Source organism: Hemibagrus wyckioides, linkage group LG08 (assembly GCF_019097595.1).
Source record: "Hemibagrus wyckioides isolate EC202008001 linkage group LG08, SWU_Hwy_1.0, whole genome shotgun sequence".
NCBI classification, from domain to species: domain Eukaryota; kingdom Metazoa; phylum Chordata; class Actinopteri; order Siluriformes; family Bagridae; genus Hemibagrus; species Hemibagrus wyckioides.
Window position 1 is genome coordinate 14,506,706 of NC_080717.1, and position 14,999 is coordinate 14,521,704.

General features: G+C 37.7%; 1 protein-coding gene across 2 annotated transcripts in view; it reads left to right on the plus strand.

The window, feature by feature from the left end:
* Nucleotides 1-14,999, plus strand: part of gria1a (glutamate receptor, ionotropic, AMPA 1a) — a 75,858-nt gene that overhangs the window by 2,548 nt on the left and 58,311 nt on the right. Inside the window, exon 3 of one of the 2 annotated variants that reach the window (XM_058397618.1) lies at nt 7,432-7,671. The exons of the other annotated variant lie outside the window; for it this stretch is intronic. Within the exon in view, the coding sequence (XP_058253601.1) occupies nt 7,432-7,671 (240 nt within the window). The remainder of the gene's footprint in view (nt 1-7,431; nt 7,672-14,999) is intronic. 2 annotated transcript variants of the gene reach the window in all.

The following is a 14,999-nucleotide window of genomic DNA, read 5'->3' on the forward strand; positions in this document are numbered from 1 at the left end:
AAGCGAACCCAGGTTACCTCCGACAAGTATTCTTGGTTTCAGTACTCTTAATGTGGTTTATATATGATTTGTTTACTATTTTTTACTTTACAAAATAACAAAATAAAGTGGCTACAGTCATACAAACGTGTGCAATTAAACAGCATTCCATTTTTCTTAAGGTTGACTGATTTTCCAACATGTCAAACATTTCAATTGCCAAAGGGCAGAAAAATTCTGTTTAAAGTTTTGATTTTCTTTGTGATGAAAATTGATTCATGTGATCCTGACATATGGACTATGGCCAGGGTTGGCAGATTTGTGTGACAAATCCCAGTTGACAAACAATAAAAAAAGACATAGTTTTCCTAAATAAATATTAAACTAATCTCATATTATTTTATAATTTGTCATAAATTTAAAATATCTACAAAACTGAATAAAAAAGCTGGCACTGGCAGTTCAAAAGTAGCCAAATTCTGTGGGAAAACATAGTAACATATAATTACTTAAATTTTAGTACATGAATATAAGAAGCTGCACTTTCTAGTTCCTGATCCTTTGTATATTCCAACATCTCACTTTATACTCTGTCTTTCTTCATGTGAATATGCATGAAGGGAGAAGCACGCTTTCTCTGTTGCTATATGCACAGTGCTTAATTTGTGAATTAAGACTTGTATGTCCATTATTTACATTATGCAGTTTTTTTTTTGGTGCAGAATGAGGTCCAATTAGGCATAAAAACAGTGGAAAACTGCCTAGTACATCTCACCCAAAAAGATTTTAATCAGTCTGTCTGTTAAAAAAGCATAGTAGTGCAATGGGTTTATGTGTGTATAAAGTAAACTTGTTTGCCGTGATCTAACATCATTTAAAAAATTACAGTTTTCCTTTTACCCTAACTGAAGCATTAGCTTCTCATTTCTTAAACAATCATGTCAGAACATGTATCCCATGGGTTTGGAAAAGACATTGCTGTGTTTCAGAAGGGGCAAGTTTTTGGCCTGCATCAAACAAAGAGAACAACTCAGGAGATTGCTAAAATCACTGAAATTAGGATAAGACCTGTCCAATACATTAGTAAACCCTGAAATGATATGGGTGAAGAAATGTGGTTCACTTAAAAATCTTGAATGCTTGTGACCATTAAGACCATTGAGTTCATTAAAATGCTTGTTTTAAGTCACATAATAAAAAACAGCAGTAGAAATAAATGTTTTGAAATAAATCAAGAGTAGCAACTAAATGTTGTGATAATGAATAAGGTTGTCGAAGCAATGCCATGGCAAATGCACACTGTAATTAAAGCTAAAGTTGGTGCAATGAAATGATAAAAGAACTGATAAGACAGGGTTGTACTCAAGCGGTTGTGCCTACAGGATTTCATTCCCATCAAGCAGGTGACGCACACCATGTGCAACGAAATACTTGCAGTTCAGCTAATTATCCAAGTTAAACTGGATTTGTTCTTGACAAAAACATGGAGCCAAATGGGCCATTTATGGTTGCCTATGTCCAGTCTAGAGAAGTACTTTATCCACATGAAATCAGAATCAGATTTTCTCTAGATGTTTTTCTCAATTTGTTCTAGTAATTTCAAACACATTTTTAAGGTTACAATGATACTGAACACAGACTTTTCTTCATAGAACATAAAAGCCTTTAAAAAAAACGTTTAATCATAGTGTCTAAATTGCACTTTTATCATTGCATGATGTGTTGTATAGAGAGTATTTATAAAGTATGGGCAATTATATCCTGGAATCTTCTTTAGGTACATGCTGTAGCTCAGATTATTTGTGTTGCTGTTTGATTTTCTAAAATAGATGATGGTTCATATATTTGAATACTTCATAAAAAAATAAATAAATAACAGAATTGTTACATTATCACAATTTACCATTTGTGGTTAAATATTAACAGGTATAATATTTGGAAATATTGAAGCTTGAATAGTGCACCATTGACAAGCAAATGCTGAAAATAATATGTTCAGGGATGCTAGCTGACTAATTGGCTAATTCACTCCATTGTTAGGGTGCTGCATTTGCTTTTGCTATTAGCATGAGAAAAGCAGGATGATTAGGAGAAGCTTGTTTTTTAAACCCTGTAGTCTCTTCTGATTTGAGCTTTTCAGAAATGGGGGTGTGGCCTTGTTTAATTGTTTATTACAGTTCAGTGTAAGGGTTATTTTTATAAGGGCTATTTGTAATATAAGCCTATTCTAATATATATCAATTAATATATCAGTTTGATATATTATTTGATACACTGAGATATAGAATCAAGAAAGTTTTTTTGAATGAAGTGATATAATATGCTGTATTTTTAGGGCCCTAGTGATACAGTCTTATGATATGACAGTATTTTACACAGTGTAATTAGTACTTTTGTCCTTAAGTCTTTTCTCTTTTCTTATGTTATATGCCATTTGATTATATATACCTACCATACACCTTCCTTTGATCACCATTTTATTAGGTACATTTACTATTAACTTTGTAGGTGTGAAAGGACTAACTGTAGCAAAACTGTTTCTATGCAGTTTGTCTATGTTTCTCAACACCACCCATCAGTGTAATGTTGTAGTGGCTGCTGCCTTACATTTGAGCTCAGGTTAATGTGTGAATTTTTCAAATATTTTCCCTGTCTGCAAGGATTTTCACCAGTTTTTGACCTCACAAAGATATGGTGTGTGTGGTTTGGAGACTCTAAATTCCCCCATGTGTGAATGAGTATGTGAATGTGTGTATGACACCCTGCATTAGACTGGTGTCCCCTCCTGAATTCCCTCCTTGTGCTCAGTGTTCCCAGGACAGGCTGTTTCCACTGTTCTTTCATAATTCATCAAAGAAGCTTGATCAGCTGTCTGTAGAATGTCAGATGGGTTTGGCGCATAAAGTTTTCATAGCTGCTGCTTTTGTTACAGCTACAGGCTGAGATGTTGAATCTGTGTGTTTTAAGCATGGGAGAAGAGCTGTCATATTTCTATTTGAAAGGGCTTTTCACCACGTGTTACATTAATGAGAGACAAAAGGGTGTGCTGCTTTTTCCTGTTGTCCCTGCTTGTGCAACATGACAGCTGTAGTTTTTTTGCCTCTGGTGTATTCTTTAATAAAATAAAACACAGCAACAAACAGTTTAAAAGAGGGGAAGAAACCTGCAGGGATTTGCTGCTTGACAACTGCACTGACAGCAAATAATATGTGTAACAGAGCGAAATAGCACCCCCAGTCCTCCACCCCATGCACCATGCACACACACACACACACATATGCACTATTGTACATAAAGTAGAACAAGGTATTTTATCAGTAATTTATACTGGCTCAGCTTCTCTTATCTAGTCCAAAAGACTACTTGACATGGTGCCATGTGAAATCATTCTAGTAGCCCAATTAAGAGCTCATAAAGAGCCTGGCCCACATAGCTTGAGTAGACTCTTCTTCTGATAATGAGGACACGCATTGCTCCTGGCAGCCTTCACTATAGGAAAATATGAGCTTGAGTCTTTAACCTTCAGCACTGTAGATTATGGTACATATGGATTAGTAATTGTGCTTCCTGCTTTCTGTCATACAGAGCTGCTGTCTTCTCTGGTCTTGCGTTGGATTGCAAAGGTGTGTTTTTGTGTGGTCTGATGCTTCAGACTGACAGCAGGATGAGCCTGCTGTGGGTAGCTGATAGGTGCAGTTAGCAGACTGGGGTCTAGCTCTTTAGATTAATTAGCCATTGAGCAGCATTCTTACATTTTGTTATGCTAAGCTATCTCTACTTTCTACTCAGCAATGTATATCCAGCTTTTATTATTAACACACCTGCATCAGTGTGTGCTGCTTTTGCACATAAGTAGGAAATTGTTTCTGTTTTGCTAAGCACAAAGGTAGGCATTGTGTGTTTGTGTGTGTGTGTGAGAGAGAGCGAGAGAGAGAGAGAGAGAGAGAGTGTGTGTGTGTGTGTGTGTGTGTGTGTGTGTGTGTACAACCCAAAAAAACACAAAGTGTAATCCAACCCTAATAGACAGTAAGATAATCACAATATTACAAACAAAATAAAACAAACACCAAACATTCTGACTATATCACCCACATGGCCAAAAAAAGTTACACATTTTAGTCAGTGTTGTTTTAGTAAGCTTATACAATGTCACATTTTTTTTCATCCAGAGTTGTATTCATCTCTCACCAAGATTTTGTATTGATGATTGGAGAGTCGGACCGCTGCGTAATGTCTTCCTAATGATTCTCAATGGGTTAAGGCCACTTCTTTGTGCTGGCCAATCCATATATAAAAATGATGTCTCATGTTTCCTGAATCATTCTTTCACAATTTGAGCCCGATGAATCCTGGTGTTGTCATCTTGGAATATGCTTTTGGAATCAAGTCCACTGATAAATATTTGGTCATTGTATATTCAGGTAGGCAGCTTATTTTTGAACCTTGACCTGACTAACTGAAGCAACCCCACATCACAACACTGTCCCCCACAGGCCACATCAAGCTTACAGTAGTCAATAGGCATAATGGAACATGGTAAATCCATCACTCTGGAACAGGGTAAATCCGGCTTCATCAGACCACATGACCATTTTTTAAAAAAATTTTTCCAGAGTCTAATATTTATGCTCCCAAGCAAATTGAAGCCTTTTTACCAACTGGCCTCACTGAAGTAGTTTTCTTAAGGCTACACAGCTGCTTTATCCCAATCCCTTGATTTATCTTTGCACAGTGCATTTGGAAATCCTTCCCTTTTTTGGGCAGTATAGATATTGATTCTGGATAATCACATTCTTAAATTGTTAAAATGCATGCATAACTCACTTTAAAAACTTACATTAAAACATTAAAACATTACTGCACACATGCACAAAATGTACCATTTTTATGCTATGCATTATGAAATATTACAGATTTTACAACAAAGCTCAATCACATGTAACATTTTTTTTGACCCATGCATCAGGTAAATTGTACAGTGATCATAATTTAGTAGAAATTGTATACACAACCAGAAAGTAATTGCTTCTTGGCACTAGCTGAACCCAAACATGTATTTCTGCATTTTCCCAGAGTGCTTACAGTAATATGCTCCACTGTGCAGTGTAATGACATGCAACTCCCATGAGTGTGTGCGTGTGTGTAGCTAAGTAAGCTGTAGCAAGGCTTCCCATGCATGATTTTTTTTCTATGTGAACAGTTACATCTCTCGCTCTCTCTCTCTCTCTCTCTCTCTCTCTCTCCTTGTGTGTGTGTGTTTGGGGTGGTGTGTGTATACACACCAAGTGTGCAGAAAGGTGATTAGAGAGGTGGAGCCACTTGGCTGCACACCATACAAATCAACTTTATTCAAAGGCAGATACATTTCTCTATCAGCATGAACAACAAAACATCTGATGAGAAACTACCTGGGGCTTCAAACAAATCCCAGCAGTATGGAAATAAAAGAAATGAAAGAAAAATAAAAGAGAGTTAGATGAAGAGAATAGTCAAATCATATTTAATTTCCAAAATCTCCAGAGAGTCTCTTTTTGAAAATCATTGGATTTTTTACAAACTGCCAGCTGAATAGGTTTTTTTTTCTCATGCAGATGAAATGGATCCAATGAAATGCAAAGCAAGAACAGACTGACATATCACAAATGGTAGCTTGGACTCAGGAAATGCAATTTGTTGGAGCAGTACAAACCCTAAACTCAGCATGCATCAATGCCAAACAGACAGCAAATAGAGAGAGGAAGCTAAAGCTCTTGAGATTTGCTGAGCTGTTGAGGAGAATAAGAGTCTGCTCAATGGGCATAACAAGAGATGCCAGCCGGAGCATCACCATGGCAGCTCTGATGGGCTACACAGCACATGTAGCCACAGTCAGCCAAGTTCTAATCGGCTAGACTCAAAAGCTTTAATAATTACCTCTCTGCTGTGTCTCATTAGATCAGAACATGAGAAACCAGGTCAGAGTGACCAAAGAGCCATGGTCTCACATCTATAGATGGAACAACTATTCAGCTTAGAAACATTATCAATAATCTTGATGGTTTGGCAGAAGCTGTGAGGGGACATGACATGCCTTTGCTTTTTAGGGCCAGTGCTGGCAAGGCTGAAGTTATGTACCTGATGGTAGTTTGTCTCATAGCCTCCTGCTACAACAGCTTCCAACCTCACTGTTGTTAAGTCTTGACCCTACGTGGCCAAGCTTTTACTGTCAGTGAAAGAGCATTTAAAATACAGATTTGTAGCCTTATTAGCCATTCAAGAAGTTACATTGCTTAAAGCTCAATCAGTGTCAGATAACACAAGCTAAACATAACATGATATGTACAAGTTGCTAGTTCAAGGTATAAAGCAGTTGCTAGTTTGTGGTAAAAAGTGACCTTACAAGATGGCACAGATGGCTTATAGTAATGCGTGGAAACTGATCTGATGTGCCATATGTCTTCAGTAATAGATAAATCAGAGGGAGGCAGACTCCACCTCTTTTAGTCTCATTCTCTCTCTTTCACCCTAAGTAGAATTATATTGAGAATTGTGATCAGGTACATGTCTAACAGCTTTGTAAAACACTACATATTAAATATTACCTGTGAGGTAATTGTAGCTCCTGTTACCAGCATTTTTTTGCTCATTTTTGTTGTATGGAAAAATATTTATAAAGAAAAAAAATAGCATAGATATTTTAGAAGATAAAACAAATTTATTATGTTACTCTGCCCTTACTGCTGTATGTGTAATATGGCTCAGTTTACTCTGATGTCTGCATCAAATTTAGCGCTCAAGAAGCTCACTGATGGTACCACACATAGGCATTTGCCGGTATCCTAGGCACAGATGCCAACTTTCTCCTGCTTGTGTGCCACATAGTAGTGGCTCAGCCTGTTTGCTGGGTGATAGCCATGCCAGTTTGCCCTGCGCCCCCAGTACTCCCTCAGGCATCTCCTGCTGAACCCTGGGCTTTCAACAGAAAACTGACTTCTATTTCAATCTGTTTGAAATAAGCAGCAAAATATGAGGCAAAGAAATACAGTAAGAAGAAAATCCTAACCAGGACACAGATAGCAGCAAGGAAGGTATTGCCAGATTCTAAATTAACCTAGTGGAGAATCCTGGGAAAATGGAAACAGTTGAAGAAACAGATGGTGGCTATTTTGCTACGCTTGGGAAGCAGGGATTGTGGTATTTAGGATTAGTGGCGTGTATTGATTAGCATTCTTCATGAGCCACCCAGCCCCCATAAGCACTCAGCATGAGGCAATTCGCACTGAAGGAACAGCCACATTTCATGCATTTCTATTTATTTATTCCTATTGCAATGATTTCTGGATATTTGAATGTCATTAACTACCAAAACTCTTTTTATTCATTGCTTTTGCCTTAACAGTGCAAAAAGTTTTAAAGTGTTCTGTTTTTACAATCTGCATACCTTAACATTTATCTTATCTTGTTATGTTGCAGTTTGTTCACAGTTTGCAAAAGGAGTATATGCCATCATTGGTGTGTACGACAGGAAGACGGTGAGCATGCTGATGTCATTTTGTGGTGCACTGCACGTCTGTTTTGTGACACCCAGCTTCCCCATTGAGACCTCCAACCAATTTGTGATTCAACTGCGGCCCGAGTTGCAGGATGCCTTGGTTGGGGTCATTGAACACTACAAGTGGACCAAGTTTGTCTACATGTATAGCTCCGATACAGGTGGGCATGTGGTTGGAATCATTGAGTTTCAAGATTTTAATTTTGTACATAGAAAGATTTGAGTTTAAGGTTCAGATTCAAAATTTGATTAGAAGCTTGCAGAAGTTCCTATGCGTGGCTTACGTGGGAGAGTTGTTTCAATAAATGTGTTTCAGATTGAGATAGAGATAGGCAAGACATATTGCTGGAAAGTGTCATGGAAACCAAGAAAGCTTTATTATGGCTACTAAACACTGTTTTCTAAATAGTACTGTAATGTGATGTAATATTTTATCATAGGCTACTATAACATGCACATTACCATAAATTACAGTGTAATTCCAGTGCTATTACACTGCAACACTTCTTTGCTTGCATAATTTTCTCATGCTTCTTTCAGAATATGCATGTAACAGTAGTTCATGGAACAATTCTCTTAAAATGTTAAGTAGCAAACATATTTTGTGTTTTTGATTGTTCAACCAATACTGGTAAACTAGTTTGACTGTGACAGGTGGACTTGTTCCCTGTGTGTGTTTCTAGCATTCTGTTATAACTTTGAGCCCACTGCTTCCTGCTCTCTGTGCTTGTTATGTTAATTTATCTATTCAGTATAGATATCATATCTTTTGGATGATGATTAAATACCCTTAGTAGAATGCAAAGTGTCTGTCTGAGGTAGCACAAAGCTAGGTACATTTCAGTTTGATTACTTATCAAAATGAATGTTTATTTCCTAACAGATGTTTCTTATGTATGTCACTTGCATGACCATTTGCATGGAAACTTCCTATTGCATCATTACTGCATTGGTATAACATGCTTTAAAAAATACCATTCAAATTTAGTTTAAGAAAAAACCCAAAACAATTCCCAAAACCCCAATTTATATGTTTTCCCATGTTGTGCCTTCCATTTATCCTGCATCACATGCAAACACCTAAAAATAAACACTAAGAACATGAACCAGAAAAACAAGAACTAGGCAAATGTAGGAACACAAGAACATAATGTCATTGTGTCAAGACAAAGAGACAAAATTTAAATAGTAGTGCTTATTAGACATTAATGTAAGTCAGGTGCATGTGATCTGATGTGCAGGGGTAATAGTCCTGACAGAGGTGTTTAATTTGAAGAAAGCCATAACATCTGTGAAACAAGGGGTTGACAGCATCATGCTATGTGGGCATTTGCTGGAAAAGAGATGGGTATCATCATGAGGAAGGCATCACGCAAAAAGTAAAATCTTTCAACTAGGTTTTTCAGCAAGTCTATGCATAACACCAAAGTTGTAACAAAATGCCTTATAAAATTTGTGGACTGAACTGAAAAATCATGTCCAAGCAAGGACGTCAAAAAAACCAGACTGTGTTACACCCATTCTATTAGGAGTATGGGCAAAAAGCTTTTGGACGGCTTTCCCAAGTTTTTTTTGAAGTTAAGCAATTAAAAGGTAAGAAAATACTAACTGTAGAATGGGAGGTGAGGTTAGCCAGGATGCATGTGCGTGATAGCATGTAGTTTATTGTGCAAAACAAAAATAATTGTAAAAGATCAAAGCATTGGTCAATACATGGGCATGCAGCATAAAAAAGGGATCTGTAATCATTCAACAAACGCGCACTACCTGGTCAAACCTAGGAAGTAACTATGAATTCTAGGACAAAAGAAAAAACAGGAAAACAATAATTCAGATAATTCTGACATTGCACTGAATCTAGGACGCACAAGGATATAAATAGGTAAACTGATTAGAAACTAATACAAAACACATGAGTACAATTAAGTCACAAAATGGTAATAAACCAATGAGAAGACAGGCAAGGCCCAAACCAAAACATAATGCAGTGATATAAACAAACATGGGGGTGCTGTTCATGCTGGGAAACATGCCGTATACTAAGTGTTGCAGAGCGTGCAGAGATGAACCCAGAAAAAATCTGAAAAAATCTGATATAGAAATTAATTGCTGAGATAAATATATTTCGTAACTATTATATTGAAATGACATTTGATATAGTTTCTGTGAAGTATAATTTGTACAAGTCTTAAATAAGTCTTGTACAATGTCTTAAATAAAGCTCAGACATAATGCTATATTCAGAATTATACTGATTTGCTGATTGTAGAATTATCTAGCTCTTGTGTCTCTTAATGACTGAGTAAATTCTGAGCCTCACTGCAGATTGTCTTTGCTGTGTTTGCCCATCTAATCTTTGGCCAGTTCTTTGGTCCTCCCAAAGTTAGCCTGTACCTCCATGTATTTTCACCTTTGCCTGCCTTACCAGGTGAAGGTCTGAATTGTGTTACCTGCTTAGTCCTGTATTTGGTCTTGACCATATGTTTTAAGCTCATTTCAAAAATATGTTATTATACCATGCAAAATCTGTATATTAATTGACATTTTAATAATATTTTCACAATTTGGACAGATTATTTATACTAAAAAATGTGTTTTGCTTCTTCACTGCATACTGCGCAGTGCAGCTTGTCTCTGTCCTTGGATTTTAAAACCATACTTTTTGTTTGTCTGTTTTGCAAAAAGGCAATAACAGAAACAGCTGGATAATGACGGTTTCTATAGAAACTCCTACATTAGCTGCATAATTACTACACTCTACCAAAACTGTTATAGACTAACAGTGGTCTTAGTCTTCATCTACTTTTTCCCCATGTTGAAAATAGAAAGTGACAGGTGTCCATTCTCTATGTACTCAGAACTGGCAAAAACAATCTTTTAATTAATTCTTTTTTCCAGTTATGTGCATACTAAGTATAATGTGGTAAAAATGTGATTCATACAATTGGCTTGAATGATTAGACAGACCAATACAGTGGTCTAATTAGTGCAATCCCCTATTCACAACTTAAGTTTGTACCTGCAATTAGTTCCCATTGCTGTTGGATGTGGAAAAAAATTAAGAAAAAAATTATTACCATGATTTTCCTGTCATTTACAACCTCCCAGTAAATGTGTAATGTAAGACATTATGAATAAAAATAAATCTTAGAACAAAGTAAACTTTATGGACAAAGGTTTGTGAACAACTGCCCATATGTGGGCCTGTTACCATATGTGTGGACACATAATTATATAGAATATTGTTGTAGCATTACAATTTCCCTTTACCAGAACTAAGGGCGTAAAATGAAATTTTCAAAAGGCCATGTGGCCTGATCAGCTGATCTACAGTGATGTTAGGGTAAGAAGAGAGGTATGAAGTGATGCCCCTATTATGCCTAGTGTCTGCCGTACAAGACTGTGGTGACAGTGTTATAGTCTGTGGTTGCTAATTACTTGAATATACTGAATAACCAGGTTTTTCCATTAATGGATATTTTGGATATGGATATACCACAGAGATCAGACCATAACTCTATTGAGAATTTTTTAGAAATGCTAGTGAAAACTTAACGCAGCTGTCCAGCTCTCCCATCATCAATACAAGATCTTGGTGAGAAATTAATGCAACTCTGGATGGAAATAAACATTGTGACATTGCATAAGCTTATCAAAATGATGCCATGGCGAATACATACCTTAATCAAAGTAAAAACATGTCTAGCGAAATATTAGTGTATCACATTTTTTGGCCAGGCAGGGAAGTATGCACCACTTCCATGGCCATTTATGTCTGTACTTATGTCTGAGAATAGTAATTGAAAATCTGGGTACTTTTTATTCTCATGTATGTTGTTTTAATCAGCTGTCAGCACCAGGTGTACCACCTTCAGCACCAACATCCAATCAGCTGCATTAGCTCTATAATATAATCACCTGTCACTGGCTTTGAATGTAAAATCAATTTAACTGCATATTGTAGCATATCTTTAAGACAGACAGTGAGAAGTACGAATAAAGAAGCTGCCTCTCTTTCCCTCTTTTTCATCTCTTTCTCTGTCATCTTTTTTATTGCCCTGTCCTCAGGATGAGCTTGTGTGTGTGCTGGGCTATTGTGATGGCTGGGCTTTTGATGTATGTCTCTGTGACTTGCTGATGGTTTTATCTGCTGGAAGCTCTAAGGGGCTAGGGCTGTAGGGCCATTAACTCTCTGTGACTAAGAGGAACCATATTGCAGGAATCCATATTACCAACCTCCTGTTGCCTAGATACAGCCCTGCACCATTCCTGGGTTATTTTAAGCCCTTTAAGGAAATGCTTGTTTGTGGAGAGGTCTGTGTGTGTTTGTATGTGTCACCAATGTGAATTTTGATACCACCTAGAGTATTGCCTTCTGTGTGTCTATCTTACAGTGTAGGCCACTCTTGTTTAGTGCCAGTCAGGAAGAGATGGCTCTATTAAGTTTATTGACTACTACATAATGTTGTACTTGGTACATTAATTTGTACAGATTCTGCAGATTATGGCATTACAAATTTACATACATATATTTGATTAATTTTGATTGTGATTAATTCCATATGTATCTACCAAGCATTGACTCTTAAACTCTTAACCTTTAATGTCTTAAAAGCAATTAATTTTAATAAATGCACCTTTGACTCACACGAGCAATGTAATGGTTGATATCACTCAATTTCTAATCAAGAAGCACACTATCATCAGGTGTAAATATCTGTACACTAAATGTACTCCATGCTTAGAGTTGTGCTCACACTCACGCTTATTAACTTAACACACACTTGATAACTCACACTTTTTGAGACAAACTTTACACAACCTGACTAACCATTTTTGAGATATATTTTTATTATTATTTTGGCTATAGCCATCTCATTTATATAAAACAATATTCTCTGTTGGTGGCCCTAAACCCTACTCATTTAACCTACCACAGTTAAATGAGACAATTGCCCCATGTACACTGCAGGTCTATTCTTTCTATAGCACTTTTAATACTGGTTTAGTGCTGGGTTTTGTTGTTGTTAAATACTGTTAAATTCAAGTGTATTCCCCCCGACAAATGAATAATAGTCTTGAAATGTCCATTAAAACATTTATGAACAACCCTCTACAAATGTCTGCTGAGGCTTATAAGTGTCGGTCCGTTGTCCTTACTTTGCAGCTTAACTGATTGCACAAAAGCAACAAATGAGTACACACTTATATAGACATGTACACTGGCAAAAGGTCAGAAGAAGAGTGAAGGTAGTTCTTTCAGGTCTGGTTCTTTCAAGAGAAGTTAAACAAAGTCATGCCAACTGTCTGAAGGTGTCAGTCTGCTCATTAGATATTGCTAGATCAAGCTCTTAATTAGATAAACTATTGTTACATTACAAATTCTACAAGAAAACTCCTTTGGTAGTATTCATTCATATTTTCTATATACTTTATGACCTATCTATCAAGACAATTTGAGCAAAATCCTGAATTCCTCCAAGCAAGCTAGCTAAATACTGAACATACATGCTCCAGACAGGTAAATTTGCTTAATTTCAAAATGCATGACTGTTTAAAATAAACTTGCACAAGCAAGAGGGGACCCATTTTAGAGGGGTTCCTGGTATAGCGGTGTACATTACCCATCAGAGGTTTTGGGGGAGTTTTGCACAATATCGGCCTTCAGGGGACCCCCTCAAATCTCAGAGCCTAAAGCAATTGCCTGCATTTCCTGCCCTCTAGCAATGCTTCTGGCTCTGATGCATAGAATAATCACTGATTAATGTGAAATATTAAGAAAAAATAATAGATCGAAGACTTCTGAAGTCTATTTCTTCAACATAATGACAGAGCACATTCAGATTGGTCTTTCTCTGGTAGTCAGATTTAGAAACTACTTTTATGCATGATTGAACCCTAGAGGGGCCTTGACTTGAATGGACATTATTCAGTGCTATGCACAACATACCTGAAAACCTTTTTTTTTATGTAGTGCTAAACAGTGAGTTTCAGAAGTAAAATGCCAGTAATTTTTGATAATTAGTAGTAATTATCAAAAATGATGGGGGTTACAGCCATGGGGTCACAGTCCAGTGACTTCTGTGCTGGTCCCAAGCCCAGATAAATAGAGAGGGTTGCATCAGGAAGGGCATCCGGTGTAAAACATATTTAACCATGCGAATCGCCAGTACTAATTTCATACCGGATCGGTCGAGGCCCGGGTTAACAACAACCGCCATCGGCGCCGTTGACCTACAGGGCGCTGGTGGAAATTGGGCTACTGTTGATTGCAGAAGTAGAGGAGGGAGGAGACTGCGTAGACAGAGAGAGAAGAGGAAAGGTAAGAGTGTAGGACTGAGAATAGGAACTCTGAATGTTGGTACTATGACAGGGAAAGGTAGAGAGCTGGCTGGTATGATGGAGAGAAGGAAGGTGGATATACTGTGTGTACAGGAGACCAGGTGGAAGGGTAGCAAGGCTCATAGTATAGGAGCAGGATTCAAGCTGTTTTATTATGGTGTGGATAGTAAGAGAAATAGGGTAGGTGTGGTCCTGAAGGAGGAACTTGTGAGGAATGTTCTAGAGGTGAAGAGAGTGTCGGACAGGGTGATGAGTCTGAAGTTAGAGGTTGAAGGGGTGATGTTGAATGTTGTTAGTGGTTATGCCCCACAGGTAGGTTGTGAGTTAGAGGAGAAAGAGAGATTCTGGAGTGAATTAGATAAGGTGATAGAGAGTGTTCTCACGGGTGAGAGAGTGGTGATAGGAGCAGATTTTAATGGACAAGTTGGTGAGGGGAACACAGGTGATGAGGAGGTGATGGGCAAGTTTGGAGTTAAGGAAAGGAACCTTGAAGGGCAGATGGTAGTGGACTTTGAGGATGGACATGGCTGTGGTTAACACTTATTTTCAGAAGAGGGAGGAGCATAGAGTGACTTACAAGAGTGGAGGTAGGAGCACACAGGTAGACTACATCCTATGTAGAAGAGGCAATCTGAAAGAGATTAGTGACTGTAAAGTGGTAGTGGGAGAGAGTGTAGCCAGACAGTATAGGATGGTGGTGTGTAGGATGACTTTGATGGTCTGTAAGAAGAGGTCAAAGATAGAGAAGAAAACCAAGTGGTGGAAGCTGAAAAAGGAGGAATGTTGTGAGGAATTTAGACAGAAGTTGAGGCAGGCTCTCGGTGGTCAGGTAGTGCTGCCAGATGACTGGGAAACTACAGCAGAAGTGATCAGGGAGACAGGAAGAAAGGTGCTTGGTGTGTCATCTGGAAGGAGGAAAGAAGACAAGGAGACTTGGTGGTGGAATGAGGAAGTTCAGGATAGTATTCAGAGGAAGAGTTTAGCCAAGAAGAAGTGGGACATGGACAGGACTGAAGAGAATAGACAGGAATACAAGGAGTTACAGCGCAGAGTGAAGAGGGAGGTGTCTAAGGCCAAGCAGAAGGCGTATGATGAGTTGTACACTAGGTTAGACACTAGGGATGGAGGGAAAGACTTGTACAGGTTA